The sequence below is a fragment of the Nerophis lumbriciformis genome, linkage group LG37 (genome assembly GCF_033978685.3).
Source record: "Nerophis lumbriciformis linkage group LG37, RoL_Nlum_v2.1, whole genome shotgun sequence".
Classification (NCBI taxonomy): domain Eukaryota; kingdom Metazoa; phylum Chordata; class Actinopteri; order Syngnathiformes; family Syngnathidae; genus Nerophis; species Nerophis lumbriciformis.
Window position 1 is genome coordinate 24,139,992 of NC_084584.2, and position 26,686 is coordinate 24,166,677.

The 26,686-nt window shown below is 39.3% G+C and overlaps 2 protein-coding genes across 4 annotated transcripts in view; one reads left to right on the plus strand and one right to left on the minus strand.

Moving 5' to 3' along the window:
* Nucleotides 1–212: 212 nt before the first annotated feature.
* Nucleotides 213–17,311, plus strand: adck5 (aarF domain containing kinase 5). Of its 2 annotated transcripts, XM_061931520.1 has the most exons (14): nt 213–350; nt 946–1,025; nt 1,088–1,237; nt 5,383–5,458; nt 8,659–8,859; nt 8,935–9,189; nt 12,151–12,282; nt 12,351–12,434; nt 12,498–12,579; nt 16,058–16,136; nt 16,208–16,299; nt 16,362–16,614; nt 16,694–16,810; nt 16,874–17,311. In XM_061931520.1, exons 1-14 carry the CDS (start codon nt 327–329, stop codon nt 16,974–16,976), a joined length of 1,728 nt encoding a protein of 575 aa, XP_061787504.1. In that variant the 5' UTR covers nt 213–326; the 3' UTR covers nt 16,977–17,311. The 2 variants fall into 2 exon arrangements, with proteins under 2 accessions (XP_061787504.1, XP_061787505.1); XM_061931521.1 differs by lacking the exons at nt 213–350; nt 946–1,025 and having other exon boundaries at nt 1,091–1,237; nt 8,664–8,859.
* A 1,397-nt stretch (nt 17,312–18,708) lies between these two features.
* cpsf1 (cleavage and polyadenylation specific factor 1) overlaps nt 18,709–26,686 on the minus strand; it is a 44,163-nt gene continuing 36,185 nt past the window's right edge. For both annotated transcript variants that reach the window (XM_061931519.2, XM_061931518.2), the window contains 6 exons: nt 21,040–21,106; nt 20,916–20,963; nt 20,682–20,837; nt 20,487–20,616; nt 20,272–20,410; nt 18,709–18,871 (listed from right to left, as the gene is read on the minus strand). In XM_061931519.2, coding sequence (XP_061787503.1) covers nt 18,824–18,871; nt 20,272–20,410; nt 20,487–20,616; nt 20,682–20,837; nt 20,916–20,963; nt 21,040–21,106 — 588 coding nt within the window. In that variant the 3' untranslated portion in view covers nt 18,709–18,823. The remainder of the gene's footprint in view (nt 18,872–20,271; nt 20,411–20,486; nt 20,617–20,681; nt 20,838–20,915; nt 20,964–21,039; nt 21,107–26,686) is intronic.

Sequence of the window (26,686 nt, forward strand, 5' to 3'; positions counted from 1 at the left end):
GGCGGCGGTATAATAATAAAACGCTAGAAATACAATAGTGTCTTCTGTCCCAAAGGGACTCGGTCCCTAATAATTACAAAAACAGTGGATGGCTGGATGGTATATTAGTTAATGATGTTCTTAACGGCGAAAGCGGAAGTGAGTCGGAGGGAACCTTCTTGAGGTCCCCGCCTTCTCTGGCCAGTTTGACCAATAGCGTGCCAGCAAGGTGACACGTGGTGAAAGGCTGGCCAGGCGGACGTCATTAGAAGCACTTTTTTTGACGTGAAGGTGGTCACTTTGGACACAAGTTCGTCCGGCGAAGAGGCGTATTTAACTCAGGAAACATGACGAGGAGGATCCAGGGAGTTGTATGTTGCTCACATTTCATTTCGAAGCCGTGTTTTTCAAAGTAGCCTAGTTAGCTAAAGTTAGCTAGTTTGCGAGACGCTAACAAAGGTGATCAGTGACCAACTATAACATATGCTAATTAGGCGTACAAAGTTGTTTTTTGCATGCTGTTATGTATTTCCATCAATCTGGTCATGGTTGGTATTAACTACCTAGCTTGAAAATGTGTAACTAGTCAGCCTCTTTGTCGACAAGAATAATTATCTTATTTATTTAAGGTGACTTGACCATCTCGGGCACCTATTCGAGACATTGCGTCCCTCGCGTTCAAAACAAAAACAACAAACATGTCCTGGGCTGGCTACGTTGGCCTTGGCTTTACACTCCCACCCTCCTTGCCCTCTTTCCTCTCATAACACATGGCAAACACTCCATTAAACTAATGTTATTATAGGAATGTTATAGCCTGTTTGGGTTTTTGCCTTGTTTAAATAGCAGGCCAACCAGAGGGCCTCACTGTGCTCGGCTTAAAGTCCACAGTTCACTTCTTTTTTTTTTGCCGAATCATTACTTACAAAGACTTAATCGTTAATGTTGTGCTTTCTTTCCCTCTAGTGTAGATTATGTGTGCAGAATCTTCTCCAAAGACATTCAGACTCCTCGCTGCAGAGCTACAGACCCTTCACCACTCTCAGGTACTAAATGTGAGCCCACACTGTCCCCACGTGATGATAATTAATCTCTTTTTATTTGACAGGGAAGGCAGACGTGGGGGATTGTTATGGAAGACGCTCGCTGCCGTTGCTGTTGGCGTGCCGGCGGCGGCAGGCGTCAAGTACGCCGTGTCGGGCCCGAGAGAGAGGAGGAAGATGAGGATAGTCATCGAAGGCTTTGGTCGTTTTTGCAGGTATGTGTAAAACTGCATAATGAGTGCCGTTATAACCAGTGTTGGGACTAACGCGTTACTGTAACGCCGTTAGTTTCAGCGGTAACTAGTAATCTAACGCGTTATTTTTTATATTCAGTAACTCAGTTACCGTTACTACATGATGCGTTACTGCGTTATTATACGTTATTTTTTATGTGGTATCGGCTAGAAACAGAAGATCTGAGTGTGTTTTATTGCAGCGCTGCGGTGTCGTCCTTCTGAATTTCTTGTGTCACAAGCGGAGGCGCGCTGTGTGTGTGTGTGGGTGTGGCCAACCAAAAAGTAACCACAGAACACTATATGTTCTGTGGTTACTTTTTGGTTGGCCAAGCGGACGTGACGACAGGCTGTCCTCACTCAGGTCCGCATGGACCTGGAGAGAGCGAAATCGAGAGACATTCGGGAGAATGGTTGTCCCGGGGAGAGGCACTGAAATTCGGGAGGGTTGGCAAGTATGAGATATTGTCACTTCTTTTCTTTTGTCAAGCACAAAGAAAAGAACATTTTAGTTAAATGTAAGTTGTGTCTTGGATCAAAGATCCCGTCTACTGCCCAATAACAACAATTCAAATCTGCCTGGTTAGGCTTTGTGTATGTCACGTGTGCCTTCTTTAGGTGAAGCCAGGTTTACAGCTATGTTGTTATTATGCTGTTTGTTACTTATGTATGTTATGTTGCAGCTATTTAAAATAGTTGTCAATTTGTTCTGGCCTGAAATAAAATGGCCCTTTGAAACATATCTTTGTCTTTGTGTGTTGTATGTAGAGCACACTGCTTAGCAGAGTTCAGTGATGCAAATGCATGTCAGTTGTATTATTCTCCAGTGCAATAATAGTACCGGTACTGAAATGAAGGCTAAAAAGGCATTAATGGGAGCTTTTAAAAAAAAAAGCAGAAAAAAAAGTAACTAAATAGTTACTTTTTACAGTAACGCATTACTTTTTGGTGTAAGTAACTGAGTTAGTAACTGAGTTACTTTTGAAATAAAGTAACTAGTAACTGGTTTTCAGTAACTAACCCAACATTGGTTATAACCTTTTGGCCCACTAATGTAGCTTAAAAAGCAGTGGCGGGCCGTGAGTTTCCCACCTAGGCCTTCAGTGATGTCCGACTTCAATGATTACCACTCAAAATACCATAATTAATGTCACCACATGACCATTGCTGGAGAAATACTATACAGAAACACATTTACGCACTACTGGGCATTGTACAAAACGGGTTATTTTCTGCAGCATTTCAAAATCAATAAACCCGCATCAGCAATTAAAACATATCTTATGTGGTAGTGTCAAAATTTAAATAGCAAAAAACATATTCAACGTGAAAAAATTAAGAAATAAAATATCTGAACTCACATTTCATCGCCGGGACAGCTGAGCTGGCTTCCGGCTCACAAGATGTAGTTTCTCTTTAACTATCCTTCTTGAAAATGGCGCCTTGCAAATATGTGTGTTGTCTTGTCTAATCATAAAAGGTGCAGACGAGGCGTGCTGGCTGAGTTCTTAAAGTTTACTCTACAGCGTGCTCATCAAAAACATCCCGCTGCATGTCTACATTCAACAACCTAAACCGGGCTATTGCGCATGCTGTTCACTACTGTGGCATGCTGGGTAATGGAGTTCTTATGTTACCTTGTTCATAACATCACAATATATATCTGCCTTAGGCCATCTAGAAGGCCTTACTGACAACAACTCGTGATCTGATTGGTTATTGCAACTGTTTGTCAAATGTTTGTCAGTTCACTTACACCCTGCATTATTGATTCTGAAGGCTCTAGGCAGATTTGGTACAGCATGGCAACATAGGCTAACTGAAGTCTGATTGGATAAAAACTATATAACCTAAAAACAACAGCGCTGGAAGGAGCATAATATAACATGAAGTGAATTTGAATAATTTTAGATATTTAGGGAAAGTAAATAAAAAATTACTTTTATCTTTAATTATGATCATTATTTCTGGTTATGTTAGGCCAGCAGAGAAGGCCTTGCTGGCCCTGACGGCACACCACTGTTAAAAGGTAACCAACACATTAGAATTATACACAAAAAAGGGTAATTTTTAACATTTAATACAATATTTAAAGACTTGGCAATTATCGGAACAAAATGACGCACATTAATTCTTGGCAGAGGGTGTTTTTTGGGTTGTCTTTGTACAGTGGAACCTTGATTTAAAAAAATAATTAGTTCTTCAACAGGGTTCTTAAATCGAAAGGTTTGTATAATGAAGGAAAGGTCTTCATAAAAAACAATGTATATATGAAAAATGGGGTTCAGCTTTGATAAGTCACTATTTTAGTGAAGGTTTGTAAACTTTATATACATTTGTACACAATACAATGTGCTATACAGTACTGTACATCAAACATACATAAGTTAAAACAACGACAAGCTGAATGGTGCTCTGCCAACATATGCACACACAGAAGTCCCTTTCCCTTTGGTGCCCTCACAAACAATCAGAAATCACAAAAATCCTTAACTTTAACAACCATATTGCTACTAGGGCTGGGCGGTTTACCAGTATTACACTTAATACTGGTATATTTTAGAAAAATATACCGTAAATTCCGGACTATAAATCACTATTTTTTTCCTACATTTTGAACCATGCGGCTTATAAGAAGGAGCAGCTAATTTATGGATTTTTCTTTGCTGGCGGCTGGAATAAAAATAATTGTATTTTAAAAAAAAACAAAAAAACACTGAGAATGTTTTATTGTTTGTGCTATGGCGCCATATTTGGACAAGTTTGCTCACTGCAGATACTGCAGCGTCCTTCCATTTACCAGCAGAGCTTTCTTTCTCTCAGCTGTCGTTCAGTCTTCTAGCCGTCCATAGCGTTACTGCTCGTATGGATTCTTCATTCATGACTCCAAGCAACGTTTAGTTTAACTGTAAAACTCAGAAATGTTGTTTGGAGTGATGAATGAAATATCCATTCAAATAGAAAACGCTATAAACGGCTAGAAGACTAAACAACACTTTGGTTAAAGGAAAAAAACAAAAAACAAAAAAAACTTCCGGTAAATGGAAGACATTGCAGCACTTGCAGTGAGCGAACTCGTCCAAATATGGCGCCATAGCACAACCATTAACACCCTCTCAGTGTTTTAGCTTGTTTAGTTTTTTTTTTATACAATCATTTTATAATAGCCTCCAGCAAAGAAAAATCCATAAATTAGCCTGTCCGTCTTATAAGCCACAGGGTTCAAAGTGTGGGAAAAAAGTAGCGGTTTATAGTCCAAAATGTATGGTGTATTATTGTATTCCTTTCGAGCATTCAAGATAGCTAGCTACTAGCACTTTAGTTGCCAGCTTGCGATGAGCTCTGTAGTTGCCAGGTAGCAATTATCACTCTAGGTGTCAGCTTGTGATTAGCGCGCCAGTTAGCGATTTGCGTACTGGTTGCCAACTGGCAAGTAGCATGCCAATTGTCAGCTAACGATTAGATGCTATATTCCAGCTAGCTATAAGTGGTACTACTGCTATTATTTGACCATTTGACTTATATGACCAGTTTGATGCCAAACACCATTTTTTACAAAATATATAAGTGGGTGTTTTCCGCTCCATCAGTTTGGGGGTCCCTGGCCTTGACAACGTTAAAGACCCCTGCATTAAAAGAAACTTGCCTTAAGATATCACATTTCTTCTTTTTGTTCTTTACTAATATTATACCGCCAACTTAAATATTTTTGAGGGCATTGGCACATTTAAAAACGTATATCCTGCAATTAATTGAGGCGGTTGAATATTTTCTTAGTTCATTTGTGTAATGTTCTAATCCAGCATGTGTTTATTTTGCCTTTAGAATGTGTCCCTGGCTGCTGGTCGCACTTTGGACATTCTTGATCCGATATTAGAAATCGAAACTGAGCATTGACATTTTTCAAAAGGCACACCAGCAGGTGTACATAAGGAATTGTCCTGTTCCTATGAAACACAATTGTATTCTTTTCACTAGTAATGTGTGTTTTTTCATATACAAAGAGCATTTGTGAGCTTTAGAAGCATACAAGGGGTCAGATGTAATGGTCTTGTGTGGCGTTTATGGCCCACGTGCCTATTGGATAGTGATTACTTTAATTTTAAATCCCATTTTGCTTGTTTTAGATCTCTGTCTGTGGGACTATTCATATCAGCGGATTACTGGTGGACCACCAATGTGGCTCTTCGTGGCCTGGATGAGGTAAGCTTCATGTTCACAACAACAATGCTGCACCAACAGGAAAAGTGTACATTAATGAGCATTTCTGTGAGTGCACCAGATTAAGCTATAAAGCACAGTGTAAAACAATGAACGTACTATTCTAATTAAAACTATTAACATGCATGGAGACACACATGGGCAGCAGATCGGCCGTTACAATCAGCTTCTTACATACCGGTACACACACTTGAGCATATAAATGTATACACTTGAACAAGAGACAATATTCATGATAGCAGGCATCCATGTGAACAGTGCTTGTTATCGATCAGCCATTTCTTTAAAATAATTTTACAATTATTGAGAAATGTTGATTCTCTCATGCTGGTTTGGATAGAGTTCCACAGATGCACTGCTGTAAGACAGAAGGAGGATTGGCCAACTGCCCTTTTGAGCTGATCTAATGTTGATAAACTGAGTGGTGGTGAAGACAGCCCATTGGGGATTTTAAATGGGAGACAGAGATTTGTGTATTTGATCATAGTGTCCCAATTTAGAAGCTTGTGTTTGCTTGATACTATACGAAGGTGATAATCAATGGGTTTCCGTCCAGTATTTTTATTATTTGTTTGTACAAGGATTCCAGTGGTTTGAAGGTGGTGACCTTTATATTTGACCAGGTAGTTAAACAGTATTTGATATGGGAGAGTATCAAGGCGTGCATGTAAACAGTTGCGCCACTGAGTGATAGTTACGTTCTGGTGAAACAGTAGTTTGAGAGATTTTATTGCATACCTTTTTAACTTGTGATTTCAATGTTAATTAATGATCCATCTGAAGTCCAAAATATTTATAATCGCTTACAACCTGAAACATTTTACCTGACACAAAAACATCCGGTTGCACATTGAAATTGTTTTTTTAAATAACATTGCTAACGTTTTTTCATGTTAAGTTGTAGTTTATTTGTAATGTATTTATTTATTTTGATAATGGATCAGTCATTGACTAGCTTAACGATTATTCGACTCGTCGGATAATAAAGCATACACACATTTAATGTCTCTAATTTTTCTATCTACTTTTAAATGCAGCTTAAAGGAGAACTGCATTTTTTGGGGAATTTTGCCTATCGTTCACAATCATTGAGACATGACGACGGATGGATTTTTTATTTATTTATTTATTTTTTTAAATTATTTTACCAACAACCAGATGACTAATTCATTCATAAATATTTATTTATACTATAACTGTGCCTCTCATTCAGCTGTTACACAAAATAAAATGACTATTAAAATTTGTCTATTTAAAAGAAATAAAAGGCAAAATGCTAAAAAAAAAAAACCCAACTTGTTTATGTATTTAAACAGTTAAAATAGCAGCATTGAAAACAACAAAACACAAAATCTCACTTCCTCAAAAAGAAAAGCATTTTGTGATGTTTAAAAAGCTGCACACTGGTATATTGACTATTGATGAACTCTTGACAGTTTTAGCACTCTAAAAGACTCAAAGTGTTGAATTCTGTCTTTAATTGTTAAAATGTTGGCTATTTGATGGATTGTATGTTTAATCTTATGATACCTTCGCATTGGTGTTTGCGTGGTTAGCGTTTGTTATTGTGCCTTTTTCTTAGGGCATCACAAATTGATGCTGCTTTAAAAAGTACCGGTACTTGACTTACTTTACATGTTATTACTGGCGATGTTTGTGCGAATGAAGGCGTGGACCTAACCCGACTCTCGCCAGATCCTTGTAGTTTGCTGAGCTCCTCAGCGAACTACAAGGATCTGGCGAGAGTCAGGTTAGCGTGGACCCACCTCTAGGGAAAAACACGAGTGATGAAACCAAAGATCCTTTCCCCATCAACAACAATGCTAATCAAGCAGACTTTGTGAGAGCCAACAACGATTACTTTTGGAAAAATTATGATACAGTACTTTATATTTTTGAGCCCGAACACAACAAGGATGAGCAATATGTTTTAGAAGCCGACTGATGGATGCAATTTCACTGTGACACTAGCATCCACTGCATTGCCAGGTGCTAAACATACAAACTAACAATAACAATCCAGAATAAAACAAACACTGTAATATTTCCACTCTCGCTGGGATGCCGACCGACGGGACGCTCACATAATGAAGATTCAATCGCAATTCTCATGAAGTGTTCGAAAAAGTTCCAGCAGAAAGAGTCTTGTGGGGTTTATTTCGCCATCTCGGGGGATGTCAAAGTCGACCAGTCTCTCAGTCCATGGCCACATTTGTCTACTCCCAGGTGAGAGATGCTTGAATTGTAATCTAGAATTTACTTCAAGCAAGTTTGAGGTGAAGCAGAAGCAGCCGTCGGCTCAGTGTGTCAACAACAGCAGTGTGAGCCAGCATTAGCTCAATGCTATTAATGTGCCACTAAAATAGTCAGTCTGCATTGGCGCTTACAATAGTATCACTCATACTTGGTTAATTTTCAGGTAATGACATGTAAAAGGAATATTGTTGGCAGGTCCTGGATGTTTTTAAAGAGTATAATGAGAACAATTAAGGACCCTCGATCTGTTGAATCAATTGTTGGCGATTTATTTCCGATTTCGAATGCATAATAAAAGCCAAACATATGAGTTCTTGTCTGGCATAAGGATTGTGAATGATAAACAGCACATCTCTTTGCAATTTTTTGCATATTTCCAGTATGATGACTGATCTGATCAGAGTGCATGTCCGAAAATAGCTGAAGGTATTCAGAGCGCAATATTCAAAATGGCTGACTGAATTTGTGGCATTTTGTGATGTTTAAACGGTGTTTTCACATACTTTGCAGATTGTGAATACAATTGGATATGGTTTAATGGATACAATGAAACACAAATAAGCATATAAAGTAAACTTGTTTTTAGACTCTACTGGTACTTCAAAGATGTAAAAATCTGCCTATTCGTTGACTGTTTTCAGTAATATTTGTATTGCATGGTCACGATCCTTCATAAGTCTAATAATATTTTAGTTCATCAAGGTAGTGAGTTTTTGTTATTTTTGTGTTTAATTTTGCATGTAAAGTTTTGAAATGTTCTCTTCAATGTGGTTGGTAATAAGTTACTGTTTTTGTCACAGTCCTTTTCATCAACAAGAATGTGCTCCCGATCTATGTCCTGAACTGCAATCTTAAAGTGCTCATAGTGGTGTTTTGGAATGCCAAATGATGGCGAGCGTTATTACTGTTCACGTCTTACCTGCCAGAGCAGCCCATCCTACTTGGCCGGCATGTCGGCATGCCACCGGAGGGCAGCAGAGAGCATGGTGGAGGGTGCGGTAAAGAACGGCGGCATATACATCAAACTGGGTCAAGGTCTGTGTTCCTTTAACCACCTCCTGCCGCCCGAGTACATCCGCACGCTGCAGATCCTGGAAGACAAAGCCTTGAACAGGAGGTACAAAGAGGTGAGGACTGCAAGGGAAAACAAACCTAAAGAGCACACGGTGAGATTTCTCAGGCTTTTTCCCCCTACACAACAGGTGGATGCTCTTTTCCAAGAAGACTTCAACAGAAGTCCACTGCAGATTTTCAAAACCTTCGACTACGAGCCCATAGCTGCTGCCAGCTTGGCGCAGGTTCACAAGGCAGAACTGTTTGATGGAACCTTAGTCGCCGTCAAGGTGCAGTACATCGACCTCAGGGACCGCTTCGACGGCGACATCAGAACCTTGGAGATCCTGCTGGACATCGTAAAGTTCATGCACCCAAGCTTTGGCTTCCGATGGGTCCTTAAGGTCAGCAAGCATTTCAATACATAATTCATATATTTACTTACTGATAGTTGGCAGAGCTCCAAGCTTTAAGATGTGTAGCGAAGCCTGCATGTATTTTCTTGTTTTACAATGCTGCTCTCCACATCTCAAGTGGTGGCTCTACACACTGGGTGGGTCAGGCAGTATTTATTATATCATATATCTGTGTGAAGTTGCCCCCCTTATCATTGCAAATATTAAAATAACTATTTGAATGTGCTACGTTTGTGCGGTTACGGGTTTTAGGGGTTTTCTGAAATACATATTCTGACTAGCAGTGTTGGTCATCTTACTTTAAACATGTAGTTAGTTTACTTCTCCCAAAAAGTAATTGAGTTAGTAACTCATTTACCTCAATGTGAGAGTAATTAGTTACTCAGCAAAGTAACTGTGATGTTATTTTTTATTTTGTTATTGTATCCGCTATTATGTTTGGTAACATCTTTAACGGCAAAGTAGTTTATATTAACTCATTGAAAAATAAAAAACAATATAAGCAGTATTTTAGAACATTTAGCATTTATCTGAACGCAATAGGTTGCAGTGTGCCATATGATATGCATAGATTTAAAAAATAAAATACATACCCCGTAAAGTAACAACATTAAATATTAAAAGTACAAAACCCAATACAGTACCAAAAATATAAACGTAGGTAAAAAGAAACGTTTGGCCTTTAAGTAGTGCAATTCTCTGTACCTGTATACCAAAATACAGCCTGAAAGAACTTTAGATAAAACTGTAACCAAGTTTTGGCTAAATAAATGACATGCATCCAAGTAAAATGTTAAAAAATGTTCCTGAATGACATTCTGACAATAAAATTGCATTTGTGTACCGTACAAATATTTGGGTCTTTTCTTAAGCTAATTTTAACTATGCAAGCAAGTAATCAGCTGTGATTAATTATGATTAATCTAAATTTCAAAATGTGATAAATCTGATTAAAATAAAGGGCTGCATTTGGGCTTGGGTTAGCAGCGTCAAGTGTCATGTTGGCATAAGGTGCGATTCGAGTTGCCGGAGGCAGACGTGGAGAAACACTTTTTACCTAGACATAAGCGTGCATGTTATGTAAACATTCTTGCCTTTAATTTCAATGAGCAAAAAGTAGTGCCGGTATTTACAGTTTGATAACACTACCTTTGAATTTCCCTGGCTGTGGCTCGTCGCAATTATCGCGGGTCTTGTTTTGTGTCAGTCAGAGTGTGCAGTGAGACGGCGTGAGTAGGGCATGATCTGCTCATCATCGCCACCCCTTCTCTCTCCAGGCAGCTGTGTGGCCGAAACGTGACACCTTGCACTTCATTCAACCGAACTGTAGTAACGCGCCACTTCACATTCTTAGTAACAGCAATGGCATTGAAACGTTGGCAACAGTAATTAGATTACTCGTTACTCAAAAAAACAAAACGCCGTTTGTAATGTCGTTATAACCAACACTGCTGACGAGTGATATCATCCAGCTCTCTAACTTGTCAAAATCTCCCTAAACCTGTCCCATTTTTTGTGCTACAGAAGTATTTGTCTTGTACAGTTATTCTTCATAACCAGCCCCCCCAAGCTGAAACAAGCTCATTGAGCTAGCTCGCTTGTTGTCGCCTGCGTTCGCTCTCCAAGCCTCAATGTTGACGGGTTTCTACTTTGCTGCTAATCATATTTGGATGATTACAATCTGGACACTGTTAGTCCCGAACCAGTTGTAGTTCTAAAACATTAGTAGCCAGCAAGAAGGTATATTTTTGACGTGATGGATGTAAACAGAAGTCACAACACCGGAGGCATACTACCCGTGGGGGCGTGGCTACGGGATTGAATTGCCAAATGGGAAACGTTTTCTAATGATATTAATGCTGGTAAATTATTTACCGAAAAAAACCTAAAAAATATGTGTTATATTACACGGGACATGTAAGTGTCAAAAAGACAGCAAAAAGAGGTTTGTAATGACAATAAATCTAAAGGTAAAATATAGTATATAAATGTACCCAACTGCAGAAAATGTAGTCTTGATTTTCAAAATGTTCTTTTGGAGTTTGCGTGGCACCACTTGGTGCTGATAGAAATGTTCCTTTCCCCCCCCCCAAAGGGTGTTCACCTGCCTGCATTTTACACACTTTTCTACCAAATCTTGTTTGGGGGGGGTATGTACGACAATATCATACCGTGGCCTTAATAGCGTGATATCGTACTGTGAGATACACTTTCCCTTGTGGATTAATAAAGTTTGTCTAATTTTGATACCGTTACATCTCTATGATTTAATTTTTTTCACGAACCTGTGTTCATGAATGTATTTTATCCGTCAAACTCACCCATCAAAAACAGTGGGCGGGGCTAACACAAATATAGTTCAACGATTGGTCTAAAACCTGAAACAAAGTCTTTTGGCGTCTAAGGATACCTGTTTTTTTTTGTTTTTTTTGGTTCTATATAATTCAGACCTTTCAGCGTTTGTGGAAGCAAGACCTACTGACCCAGAGAATGTTAGTTTATGTAGATACATTTATTGAAGTTGTCGGTAGTTATTTCTGCACATGGCCAAGGGACTACAGATGAAAATTAGCCTTTTGGCTAATTCTGGCTTTTTTAACCATGTGTAGTCATGTGTTTTCTGAAATTGCATTGTTCCCTTTGAAATAAACTAATCTAATCTTGTCACACTAAATACTCCTCCGCTTCACACAGACAAGATTTGCGGAGTAACCAATCAGGTGTTAGGATCCGCCCACTGACTTTAATGGGTGAAAACTAAATTAATGATGCACTGACACTACAGAGGTTCATGAAATAATTAAATTAATTGACACATTTAAACATGTCCCATTTGACCCTTCACAGAACCAGGCTCTAGGGACACAGGACCTTGAACACATCAATAAAAAGGCATAATAGGGCACTTTTGACAGATGCAGATTATTTCTGACTTTGATCACCGTTTAGGACCTAAAGGGCACGTTAGCTCAAGAGCTGGACTTTGAGAACGAGGCCAGGAACTCTGAGAGGTGCGCCGACGAGTTGAAACACTTCAAGTTCCTCGTGGTGCCCAAAGTCTTCTGGGAGCAAACGAGTAAGGTGAGGTTTAGGACTCAAAAGATGACTTAATGTTCTGATGTATTAAAATCCCCCTTTTCACTTCAAAGCGAGTGCTGACTGCCGAGTTTTGCAACGGCTGCAAGATCAACAACGTGGAAGAAATTAAAAGACAAGGGTTGAGCCTGAAAGACGTACGTTAGCAATTTTTTCTATGAATAAACTGTCATGATGAAAGTACCTTTCAACTTTCACAGACTGCAGACAAACTGATCCGAGCGTTTTCTGAGCAAATCTTCTACACGGGTTTCATCCATGCTGATCCTCACCCAGGAAACGGTAAGGAAGTGTGGGATTTTTAAAATGCAAAACTAAAAATTATACTGAAACAGTATAATTATCCAATTTACCCTAATAGGCGCCCACTTCAATTAAGCCGCTTGTGTTTTTCACTTGGACAAATGAAATGCTACACTTCCAATAATTTAAAAAATATATACACAGGTAAATAACTTGAACACTATGAATAATACTCATTAAAATATTCAGAATCAATTACAAAATAATACAATTTCATGATATTGGTAAGTCATCACAATGTTCCCTAAATAATACAATATTTATGGCATTTATTATACATGGCAGTATTTTATGATATATTTTGAAATAATTGAAACTACTATAATTTATTGTGTAAAAGGTGTAAAAAAAAAATACAGTAGGTGCCATTTATACGGTAATAAACATGCCATGTATTGCAGTAGTAGTATTAAATTGGACTTGCATGTTACTGTATAATACACATTATTTTAAAATTTAATTCGGGTAAAATTACCAGTATTTTTTGTGGAATTAATGATTAAGTAATATTGTAAAAGTGATATTGTATAAATAAATGCCTCCTGCCAAATGAACACTGTACAGTCGTCCCTCGCCACATCAAATATTGCGGTTTCACCACATGGTAGTTTATTTTTAAAGCCTATTCTACAATTATTTTGCCCTAAATTAGGAATTTTCAAGCATTAAAATAGAACTTTAGAACATCAATCCTGCAATAGTATTGGCGGAATACCACACCAATCAGATGACACTTTTCAATATCATGGCCACTGATTGGCTCAGTCTTAGTGAGCATTACTACAGTATATTGGATTAAAAGAGTGTCAACATGACTAAACAAGTGTTTCTCAATTATTTTGTTATGCCCTCTGTAGAAAGAAGAAATAATCCCGCACCCCACAACTATAAAGTACCATTTCCAGAATATTAATAACAGAAAGAAAAAAAACATTTTTTGGGTTGGTGCACTAATTGTAAGTGTATCTTGTGTTTTGTATGTTGATTTAATAAAAAAAGAAAAGAAGACCCATTTCTAAAAAAAAGGTTTTTATAAGTACACCTGTGCATAACACTGTATCCTTATGTATATATAAGTATGTGTGTAGTGTATAGTTTTTTAGTCCGTAATAAAAAAAATATTTAAAGTGAATCAATTTGCCAGAAATAAAAAAATACATACATAATCCTTAAACTATTACCATTTGATACACAAAATTAAATTAACTCAATAAATAATACATTCAAATTGATCAGTAACATTAACTCAGGAGCACAATATAGAAAACACTTTAACTGACTGAACAAAAATGATTAAAAAAAATGAGGATATCAGGAATAAAAGCTAAAATGAGCAATTTTTATAGTGGACAGCTTTTCCAAGCGAGTTTTAAAGCATGATACTGATGAAGCATGTTCCCCCTTGCATCACACCACACCCCCCCAAGTGGACCAGCCCCACTATTTGAGAAGGCCTGGACAAAAGGGTGTTATCTCATAATGTTGATTTATTTAATAAGAAGGTAATAAACAAGGTATTTGATTTATAATAATCACTCCTACATTGCGGAAGTTCATTTATCGCAGTAATGTCTGGAACCAATTACCAGTGACAGACAAGGATTACTATACTTGTACTAGTATTTAGTCGTGCATGCCTGTTATTTTTTACAATACATACTTCAACATTAAATTCTCAGTATATTTTGTGGAAATAATGATTAAAAACCTGATTAAGTCAACTTATTAAAAAATATATTGTATGGTATAAATGTTGCACAGATGACATGTCTAGATGCAAAATCAATCTTTTATACTAAAACTGATTGTCTTTTCATTGAGGATCGTATTTTTCGGACTATAAGTCGCACAGGGGTATAAGTCGCATTTTTTGGGGAAATTTATTTGATAAAAGCCAACACCAAGAATAGACATTTGAAAGGCAATTTAAAATAAATAAAGAATAGTGAACAACAGGCTGGATAAGTGTACGTTATATGAGGCATAAATAACCAACTGAGAACGTGCCTGGTATGTTAACGTAACATATTATGGTAAGAGTCATTCAAACAACATATAGAACATGCTATACGTTTACCAAACAATCTGTCACTCCTAATCGCTAAGTCCCATGAAATCTTATACGTCTAGTCTCTTACGTGAATGAGCTAAATAATATTATTTGATATTCTACGGTAATGTGTTAATAATTTCACACATAAGTCGCTCCTGAGTATAAGTCGCACCCCCGGCCAAAATATGAAAAAAACTGCGACTTATAGTCCGAAAAATACGGTACCGTATTTTCCGCACTATAAGGCGCACCTAAAAACCACAAATTTTCTCAAAAGCTGACAGTGCGCCTTATAACCCGGTGCGCTTTATATATGGATAAATATTAAGATTCATTTTCATAAAGTTTAGGTCTCGCAACTACGGTAAACAGCCGCCATCTTTTTTCCCCGTAGAAGAAGCGCGCGGTGCATGCTGGGATATGTGACGTTTCATTTCCATTTGTGTGTTTATGTAAAGACCCCAAAATGGCTCCTATTAAGTGTGTTGTCTGTCTAATTATAAATAATGCAGACGAGGCGTGTTAACTGAGTTCTCAACGTTTACTCGCAGCGTGCTCATAACCACATTCTAACTCCCAGCATACAACAACGCTTCTCAGGGCTACCGCGCATGCTCGTAACTATCGTTGCATGCTGGGTAGTGTAGTTGTTATATTTGCTAGCTCATAACAGCACATTGAGAGACACGCTTACGCGCTTAATTCAATACTCGCCGTCATTCCGGGTGGATTGACAAAAGACCTCCAGCCGCTAGATATTGGTGTCAACAGGGCATTCGAAGCTAGACTGCTAACTGCGTGGGAACAATGGATGACAGAAGGCGAACACACCTTCACTAAGACGAGGAGGCAGCGCCAGACGACGCCAACATCTGCCAGTGGATCGTAAATTTGCCCAACTTTTCACTTCGGACACCGAAGACGAAGGATTTACGAATGAAGAATAACTTCAGAAAGTGAGCGCTATGTTTATTTTGTGTGTTGTGACATTAACGTTCGAGCAACATTATGTTGCTATTGCTCTGCACTATTTTGAATTTTACTATGTTTGTGATTGCACATTTGCGTACATTTTGGGAGTGAACAGAGTTGTTAGAACGCTGGTTTTTAATATATTATTAAAGTTTGACTGACCTATCTGACTGTTTTTTTGACATTCCCTTTAGCGCAGCGTAGGCGCGGCTTATAGTCCGGGGCGGCTTATTGGTGGACAAAGTTATGAAATATGCCATTCATTGAAGGTGCGGCTAATAATCCGGTGCGCCTTATAGTGCGGAAAATACGGTATATGTTTTGTTACTTGCAAACTAAACCTGTTTGAGCCAATGAATGGCCACTATTTTTGGGAAATAAGGTAAAGTTTTTATAATTCTAACAAAAGCTTGCCTTGTTGTGTTTCTGCAGTCCTTGTGAGGCGAGGCCCCGACAGCAAGGCAGAGTTGGTGCTTTTGGATCATGGCTTGTACGAATACCTCAGCCAACAGTAAGAGTTGTCTTGTTCAAAAGAGTGCTTTCAACTTCTGACGCTAACACCATATTTCTACTCGCCTTTAGCGACAGGGCGGCGCTGTGCAAACTATGGAGGTCCATCGTCCTGCGAAACGAGGTCGCAATGGAGAAGTACTCCAACGCCTTAGGGGTGAAAGGTAAGGACAAATTCAGTCATCAGCGAGTGCTAGCGTTAAAAGTAAGAAACCTACTTTGGCAGAGTACTTCCTCTTCTGCGAGATGCTGCTGCAGCGGCCCATCAACATGCGGCAGCTGCGTCTGTCCAACGTCCTGAGTCGGGAGGAGACGGCTTACATGCGCCAGATGGCCATCCACCGCTTTAACAACATCATGCAGGTGCTCAAGTCCATGCCTCGCCCCATGCTGCTGGTCTTCCGCAACATCAACACAGTCCGAAGCATCAACATTACCCTGGGGGCGCCCGTGGACCGCTACTTCATCATGGCCAAGAGGTCGGTAGCACGGCGGGCGACCGAGCCCTTTTGATCATCCAATCAACGGAAAGTGATCAGATTTGTGATTGGTCCTTAGCGCGGTGCGGTGCTGGGGGAAGATCCAGGCGGAGAGGACCAGCATGCTGCACAGGTTCTGGGTCGTACGCTGGTTGTGGACAGGATGGGAGGGCCTCAAGTTTGAGCTGGCGTTAAGGTTTGACGAATCTGAATTCTTACTTTACTGTGTTTGTCACGCTTAAAATAAATTCCCCCGCAGGACGGAGATGGCGGCGATGAGCGTGACGCGCTCACTCGTAAACCTGCTGAGCTACTTTGGTCTCATCTCTCTGGACTCTGACCTTTACGAGTACCTGAGATAGTTCTCCTACCTCAACTTGTGGACCTTTTCTTTAAAGCTACGCAGTCGGACAATCAGGATGTACTCGCGCCACAATTTTATGCTTTTAATGAAGGAAATGAAACATAGGTACTGACTTTTGAAGGCAACTATATTGCTTTAAGCTGCTGGATTTGTTTTTGCAGCAGCGTATTTAGCCGATATTTTAAATGGAAGACAATTTTTAAAAGAATATCTGCTTGATTGAGATAAGTGTGTCCTGATGTATGGGTCCATTCATTTCTCACTTTCAATGCTTTAAACAACCAAATGTTCATAAGTTATTTTGACAATGTTAATAAATTATTCTACCTCCTGTTTTTCCAAGCTACTGGTGTCATTATTACTGCGAATTAGAATTTGACAGATTATCGGTATTTGGCATTTTTACATATCGGTCTTTACATCAGAAGCACAAAATTATATATACCGGTACACACTATACCACTTTTTAGTTAAAAAAAATAAAAAAAATTGTAAAGTAGATTGTACCAGCCTGTTTGCCCTGCATGAGAAAAGGTCCCTTTTTGATGGAGCCCATTTAAAAAAAAAATAATTTAGGCATAAAAAAATCAGTACGGTAATTCTCCCCAAATATGTTTTGATATCTGAGAGGGAATTTGAGTTCTTATAAGAATTATTCTCTGGTGTACCATCAAAACTTTACATTTTTGCCTGGAAATCCAATTTTTGTCCTCCTATCCTGGTGTCTTGCCAGTCCCGTTTTGTTTGTTTTCGCTACTGCAGCGATTGGGAGTCTGCTTAACAAGCCTCTGTCCGCACAGAGTTTAATGTTCCTTGATTCAATCAAATAACACGACAGAGAGGTGATGACCGGAAAGATATCTCTTCCAAAAACCCAAACTTTGTGTGAATATCTTGACAAATATACAAGTAAAGAAGAGCAGCCAGCAGCTCGCACATTCTCATATTTTCTATACCATCCAGAAAGAAATGTCAGCTAGCTTGAAAAATGTCTCGTCTATAAGCTACGTGAAGGAGCCCAAATTTGTTATTTAAATTTCAGGGTTCCTCACGAGGAAAGCTTGCAATGAATTAAATCCATAAACTGCTGTAAAATTGAGTAGATGTCGAGTTATTGTGATGTAGAGGAATTACCTTTTTCCCAGGAAATGTTCTATATAGGGGCGGTATAGCTCGGTTGGTAGAGTGGCCGTGCCAGCAACTTGAGGGTTCCAGGTTCGATCCCCGCTTCCGCCATCCGAGTCACTGCCGTTGTGTCCTTGGGCAAGACACTTTACCCACTGCTCCCAGTGCCACCCACACTGGTTTAAATGTAACTTAGATATTGGGTTTCACTATGTAAAGCGCTTTGAGTCACTAGAGAAAAGCGCTATATAAATATAATTCACTTCACTTCTATGTGACATTTGCAAATGTCAATGCTCCTCATAATTGTTTGTGAAATCCCCTGCTTGTTTTTGGTGCTAAATTTACCAAAACATTAGCGCCGCATAAAACATTATGTTGCTACTGAGGTTTACTTTTTTTGTTTCTATTTTTTAACACCTTAAAGCCTTGTGCAGCGGTTTAGTGACATACTATTCATGTTTAGCTAACTTTTACTGCAAACGAATATGGGCTCCAAATATCCATTATCAGCCTCCTTGACTACTAATAATCTGTATCGACCTTGAAAAAAACATTGGTTAATCGCTACACAAATATTACAAACGTATTAAAAAAAATTGTAATAAGTTTACTGACCTTTTTTTTAATAAAAAATCTAAAGGTTTTCCATCATGATGTCATAGCAAATTAGATATGAAACAGACAGTAATCAGTAGATAAAATACAGGAATGTGGCTCTTAGAAATGAGCTGTTACTCTGTCAATATCCAAGAGGTCATCCAAGATCTGTAAAGAAACAAAAAGGAAAATCATAAATGAAAGGAAAACTCTAATCCACTTCCTATACTACTGGTCTTTGTTAGGATCACAGGTAGAGATGTCCGATATCGGCCGATAAATGCTTTAAATGCTTTAAAAACGGAAATTATCGGTATCGGTTTCAAAAAGTAAAATGAATGACTTTTTAAAACGCTGTTGTACGGAGCGGTACATATCCGATAAAACACGTATATAAACCCAGTCAGCAACCCCTCCCCTCTCCCACACACAACACAGGAGTTGACGACTGCAGCATGAGAGGTTTACTGGCGACGCTTGATGACCTCATCAAACCGCCGCGAGCGGAGCATAACAACAACAAGAGTGTGTTGTTGCCGGTGCTGTAGCCGTGGCTAACAAGCCAGCTCGCTCGATGACTAACGACACCATGTCTATGGTTTGGGATTATTTTAAAGTGTATCTGACGGATAAAAAATTTGGTAATTTGCAATGACTGCAAAAAGTTGGTTATGCGAGGAGGAACCAAGACGTCTTCCTTTAATACGAGCAATTTGATCTCCCACCTCTTCAAGAATCATAAGGAGATACACGATGAATACAAGCAGAAGATGGATGAAAAGCAAACACCGGAAAAAAGTAGTACCACACAGTTGTCGCTTAAAGACTCCGCCGAGAAAAAACAAAAATACAACAAAAACCACACCGGGGCGAAAGCTCACGTTGTGGTCAGGGACAACGCACGACGGTGGAGTTTGGTATGGATAGTCTGCCCTGCATGGCGCACACTTTTCAGCTTGCAGTGAACGGAGGTGCCCTGTCTCAACACAGCATTTCAGAAGCTCTGGCTGACTGCTGTTGTTTTGAGGCATGTTTAAAAAAAAAAAAAAAAGAATAATGCACTCTTAGACTTAGACTTTGTGAAAGTCAAAGTATAGTATTTCCCATAGTTGTAGTGGGTATCAGGATTATCTCAGGGAAAGCATGTCCCAAATTCCAAGCTGCTGTTTTGAGGCATGTTAAAAAAAATAATGCACTTTTTGACTTCAATAATAAATATGGCAGTGCCATGTTGGCACTTTTTTTTTCCATAATTTGAGTTGAAGTTGTTCTCTTATTTTGGAAAACCTTGTTACATTGTTTAATGCATCCAGCAGGGCATCACAACAAAATTAGGCATAATAGTGTGTTAATTCCACGACCGTATATATCGGTATCGGTTGATAATGGAATCGGTAATTAAGAGTTGGACAATATCGGAATATCGGCAAAAAAGCCATTTCGGACATCTCTAATCACAGGTGATTTGGAGCTTATCCCAGCTGACTTTGGGTGAGAGGCAGAGATTCAATCAAAAGCAGAACTATTATTGCTAAAAATATAAGCTACTTGCGTGCTGGTTTCCTTACAATATCTTGAGTGGTACCGATCTTCTTGGCCAGCTCGCTGCGCTCCATCATGCTCAGATACAAGTACTTGTTGAGGAGTTCCCCATCCAGGATGTTCCTCACAGCGTTCTGCAGGCCTCGTCGGTCATTGTGCATCATCCTGGAGCATGGACATGAACATGTAAGCAACTGCCGACCGGGTTGTGGTAAAAATTGCACGGCGGGCTGACGGGAACCTGAAGGCTTTTGGGTTGAGCCCGGCGTGATGAGGCAACATGGTGTTGAGAGCATTCTGCAACATGAGAAGTCGGCGATACGTCTTCTCCTGCATGGGGAGGAGAAACCCCATCCCTCCATCCAGTGTTGCTATGGAAACAGGCAAGCATGAACGGGAAAATCTCTCAACTTGAGTAGTTTTTCTTTTCACTCACCAAACCAGGTGATGTGCTTGTTGTCCCAGGTGAGAGACTTCTTGGTGCTGGCGTCTAAAGCTCCCCTGCAGGGCATGCGCCAGAACGTGTTGACGTGCGAGCCCACGTTGAAGTCCGCTCGCCTCAGCAGGCGCATACCTCCGAGGCTCTCTTTGGCTGCAAGCACAAACAACGTCACAGCAAATGTGTAGTTGGCTCTTAAGACTTTTGCTGGGAAAAAAACATGACTTTTACCTTCAGGTAAATACATGTAGACGTAGAGGTTCCTGTCTCGATCAGACACTGTAAGGAAATAATCCTGAGTGTAAGTTGTTTTGCCCCCCCCCCCACTCTCCCAAAAGGGCATCTGTATATTTACCCAGGAACCCGAGCTGGTTGTTATCCACCATGAACTCAATGCTGTACACCTCCAAGGGCTTTGCATCCTGTTCCCAAAACAAGAAAAAAACAGCTCAATGCCACCAAAGATGACCCAGAATGATCGTCTACTGCCCGTGTTGCTGCCTTCAAGACTGGTTGGAACACATGTTTTTAAGGACCTACTGCAAAAAAGCTAGTCAAAGATCCTTTATATGACCTAACCGCTCTGCTGTTTTAAGGACCCACAGCAAAAGAGAGTCCAAGATTCAATATATGATACGAGTGCTTAACTATTGTTAGAGGGCACCTATGATGATTTGAATATACAAACCCTGTTTCCATATGAGTTGGGAAATTGTGTTAGATGTAAATATAAACGGAATACAATGATTTGCAAATCCTTTTCAACCCATATTCAATTGAATGCACTACAAAGACAACATATTTGATGTTCAAACTCATAAACTTTATTTTTATTTTTTGCAAATAATAATTAACTTAGAATTTCATGGCTGCAACACGTGCCAAAGTAGTTGGGAAAGGGCATGTTCACCACTGTGTTACGTGGCCTTTCCTTTTAACAACACTCAGTAAACGTTTGGGAACTGAGGAGACACATATTTAAGCTTCTCAGGTGGAATTCTTTCCCATTCTTGCTTGATGTACAGCTTAAGTTGTTCAACAGTCCGGGGGTCTCTGTTGTGGTATTTTAGGCTTCATAATGCGCCACACATTTTCAATGGGAGACAGGTCTGGACTACAGGCAGGCCAGTCTCGTACCCGCACTCTATTACTATGAAGCCACGTTGATGTAACACATGGCTTGGCATTGTCTTGCTGAAATAAGCAGGGGCGTCTATGGTAACGTTGCTTGGATGGCAACATATGTTGCTCCAAAACCTGTATGTACCTTTCAGCATTAATGGCGCCTTCACAGATGTGTAAGTTACCCATGTCTTGGGCACTAATACACCCCCATACCATCACAGATGCTGGCTTTTCAATTTTGCGCCTATAACAATCCGGATGGTTCTTTTCCTCTTTGGTCCGGAGGACACGACGTCTACAGTTTCCAAAAACAATTTGAAATGTGGACTCGTCAGACCACAGAACACTTTTCCACTTTGTATCAGTCCATCTTAGATGAGCTCAGGCCCAGCAAAGCCAACGGCGTTTCTGGGTGTTGTTGATAAACGGTTTTCGCCTTGCATAGGAGAGTTTTAACTTGCACTTACAGATGTAGCGACCAACTGTAGTTACTGACAGTGGGTTTCTGAAGTGTTCCTGAGCCCATGTGGTGATATCCTTAATACACTGATGTCGCTTGTTGATGCAGTACAGCCTGAGGGATCGAAAGTCACGGGCTTAGCTGCTTACGTGCAGTGATTTCTCCAGATTCTCTGAACCCTTTGATGATATTACGGACCGTAGATGGTGAAATCCCTAAATTCCTTGCAATAGCTGGTTGAGAAAGGTTTTTCTTAACCTGTTCAACAATTTGCTCACGCATTTGTTGACAAAGTGGTGACCCTCGCCCCATCCTTGTTTGTGAATGACTGAGCATTTCATGGAATCTGCTTTTATACCCAATCATGGCACCCACCTGTTCCCAATTTGCCTGTTCACCTGTGGGATGTTCCAAATAAGTGTTTGATGAGCATTCCTCAACTTTATCAGTATTTATTGCCACCTTTCCCAACTTCTTTGTCACGTGTTGCTGGCATCAAATTCTAAAGTTAATGATTATTTGCAAAAAAAAAAAAAAAGTTTATCAGTTTGAACATCAAATATGTTGTTTTTGTAGCATATTCAACTGAATATGGGTTGAAAATGATTCGCAAATCATTGTATTCCGTTTATATTTACATATAACACAATTTCCCAACTCATATGGAAACGGGGTTTGTACATCATGTATTGGATATGCTATGCAGCTATAGTGTACATTTTGCTCCACAGTCATAGGTTTAACCTACTTTTTGCATATGTCTGCAAGGCGTTTCCAGATTGCAAATTAAACCAGGCCCCACCCTCTCCAAAAGTAATCAAAATTAATTATATATATACACCGGTATATATATATATATATATATATAAAAAATTAAAAAAAACTTTGAATATATATCTTGAAGAGGAACGTCACTGCTTTTATTTCCAGACACGGTCAAAAATACACTTCATAAACATGATACATTGGAACCAGGATTTATGAACCCTTCTGTTTGCGAACTTTTCCGATTAATTAACTTTTAGATCGCATCAGATATTCCTGTCTGTGTACAAAAGCTATGTTCATTCATTTGCTCGTATTGAAAAGATTGACGAAGCAGACTTTGTGTCACAGCAAGTTTTTAAATGTGGTGAGAACAGACTTTTTTGGAAAAATGTGCCAAAGCGGACTTATTTCACAGCAGAGGAGCGGACTACCTGTCGTTCAGCGGCGCCTCTTCCCACCCACACGCACGCACGCACGCGGCCACTCGCCCCTCCCTGCCCATTTCTCTCTTCTTGTGATGTGCTCCTTTGTGTGATGTTAATGTATAGTACTGTAAGTGGATTTTTGCTTAAAAAAATGTTTAATATTGTAGCAATGTTTGTTAAAGTTATGGATTTCTGATCGTTTGTGAGGGCACCAAAGAGAGTTCTGTGTGTGTGCATGTGTTGGCAGAGAAACACATGCAAAACAACAACATGTTGTTGTTTTGGTATTGATAATAAAGAAACAGTTGACTCATCACCTCTTTGTATGTATGTTTGATACACAAAAGTGTATAGAGCTTTATATTGTGTTCGAAATGTATAAACCTTCACTAAAATATGGACTTTTGTTATCCTCTTATTCATATTTACATTATTTCTTATGGACAAATTTGCTTCACTGTACAAACTTTTCATTTTATGTTTCACTCTTTGTTTCATTGCAGCCATTTGCTAAAATTAAAAACGTTCATTTTTATTTCTCATTAATGTACACTCATCTTGACAGAAAAAAACAAGAAATTTAGAAATGTTTGCAAATGTATTAAAAATAAAAAACTCAAAAATCACATGCACATAAGTATTCAGACCCTTTGCTCAATACATTGTTGATGCACCTTTGGCAGCAATTACAGCCTTAAGTTTTTTTGTATACGCTTGGCACACCTATCTTTGAGCGGTTTCGCCCATTCCTCTTTGCAGCACATCTCAAGCTCCATCAGGTTGGATGGGAAGCATTGGTTTTCATCCAGGATGTCTCTTTATATTGCTGCATTCATCTTTCCCTTTATACTGACTAGTCTCCCAGTTCCTGCCACTGAAAACCATCCCCACAGCATGATGCTGCCACCACCATGCTTCACTGTAGGGATGGTATTGGCCTGGTGATGAGCGGTACCTGGTTTCTTCCAAACATGATGTCTGGCATTCATGCCGAAGAGTTCAATCTTTGTCTAATCAGACCAGAGAATTTTGTTTCTCATGGTCTGAGAGTCATTCAGGTGCATTTTGGCAACCTTTTCACTAAGAAATGGTTTCCGTCTGGCCACTCTACTATACAGGCCTGATTGGTGGATTGCTGCAGAGATGGCTGTCCTTCTGGAAGGTTTTCCTCTCTCCACGGAGGAATGCTGTAGCTCTGACAGAGGGACCATTCAGTTCTTGGTCACCTCCCTGACTATGATGAAGGTACAGAGACATTCTGGATGAAAACCAAGGTTTCCCATCAGACCTGATGTAGCTAGAGAGGTGCTGCAAAGATGAATGGCCGAAACTGCCCAAACATTCAAAAAGATTTGAGGCTGTAATTGTACCAAAGGTTGCCAAAAATTGCTGCCAAAACTTTGTATTTTTATTTTTAATACATTTGCAAATATTTCAACATTTCTCTTTTTTCTGTCAATATGGGGTGCTGAGTGTACATTTATGAGAAATAAAATGAACTTTTTTTATTTTAGCGAATGGCTGCAATGAAACAAAGAGTGAAACATTTAAAGGGATGTGAATACTTTCCTTAACCCACTCTACACCTGAACGTTCACACAATACTTTTTTTTTTTTTTTTTTTACACACTATTTTTAGCAGCATTTATGTCACTACATGTCGTACGTCGACGTTGTCATGCACGTGCCAAGATTATATGAAAATAATACTTCATCCTACCTTTTCTTATGGTCTCTCAAACCAAGTAATAATGTCACAATAGTGCCGTCTTTTTCCCGTTGGAGTTTCGCAGCTAATCCAGTTTGCACTGGTGCATCTTGAGAGAACAGTACCGTGTAAAATGTCGTAAAGAAAAATTAACATGAATATTTTTTATTTTATAGACGTCAGTGCAATTGGGAGGGCATTAAATTAGACTACAGGCATGTAAGCGCCCTTTAAGAAAAAAATTGGAAAACTGATGAAAAAAAAGAGGAAGATTTCTATCACGCAAGTCCTGAAAGAATATTTTGAAAATCGAGACTACATTTCCTGCACTTTGGTGCATTTCTACATTATATTTTAATAGAGATGTCTGATAATATCGGACTGGCGATATTATCGGCCGATAAATGCTTTAAAATGTAATATCGGAATTATCGGAGTCAGTTTCAAAAAGTAAAATTTATGACTTAAAAACGCCGTTGTACGGAGTGGTACACGGACGTAGGAAAAAGTACAGAGCACCAATAAACCTTAAAGGCACTGCCTTTGCGTGCCGGCCCTGTCACATAATATCTACGGCTTTTCACACACACAAGTGAATGCAAGGCATTATGGTCAACAGCCATACAGGTCACACTGAGAATGGCCGTATAAACAACTTTAACACTGTTACAAATATGCGCCACACTGTGAACCCACACCAAACAAGAATGACAAACACATTTTGGGAGAACATCCGCACCGTAACACAACAGAACAAACTCCCAGAACCCCTTGCAGCACTAACTCTTCCGGGACGCTACAATATACACCCCCCGCTAACCCCTACCCCCCGTCCCCACCTCAACCTCCTCATGCTCTCTCAGGGAGAGCATGTCCCAAATTCCAAGCTGCTGTTTTGAGGCATGTTAAAAAAAATAATGCACTTTGTGACGTCAATAATAAATATGGCAGTGCCATGTTGGCATTTTTTTCCATAACTTGAGTTAATTTATTTTGGAAAACCTTGTTACATTGTTTAATGCATCCAGCTGGGCATCACAAAAAAATTAGGCATAATAATGTGTTAACTCCACGACTGTATATATCGGTATCGGTTGATATCGGAATCGGTAATTAAGAATTGGACAATATCGGAATATCGTCAAAAAAGCCATTATCGGACATCTCTATATTTTAACATTAGAATCAACCTGTTTCAAGCAGTCTTTTTGACATTTACCGGTACATGTCCCATGTAATCGACCACACCAATTTTACTAGATCATTTACGAACATGTCAAATTCAATAACATGCATGCAAAAAACTCAGAAAACGTTTCCCATTTGGCAACTCTACCCTGTAGCCACACCCCTTACGGTAATGTACTTCCTGTGCTGTGACCTCTGTTTACAATCAGTCGCTTCAAAAATGTACCTTCTTGCTGGCTGCTAGTAAATACTTTACAACTACGACTGGTTCGGACCTACCAGTGTTCGGATTGTAATCATCCAAATATGATTAGCAGCAAAGTAGAAA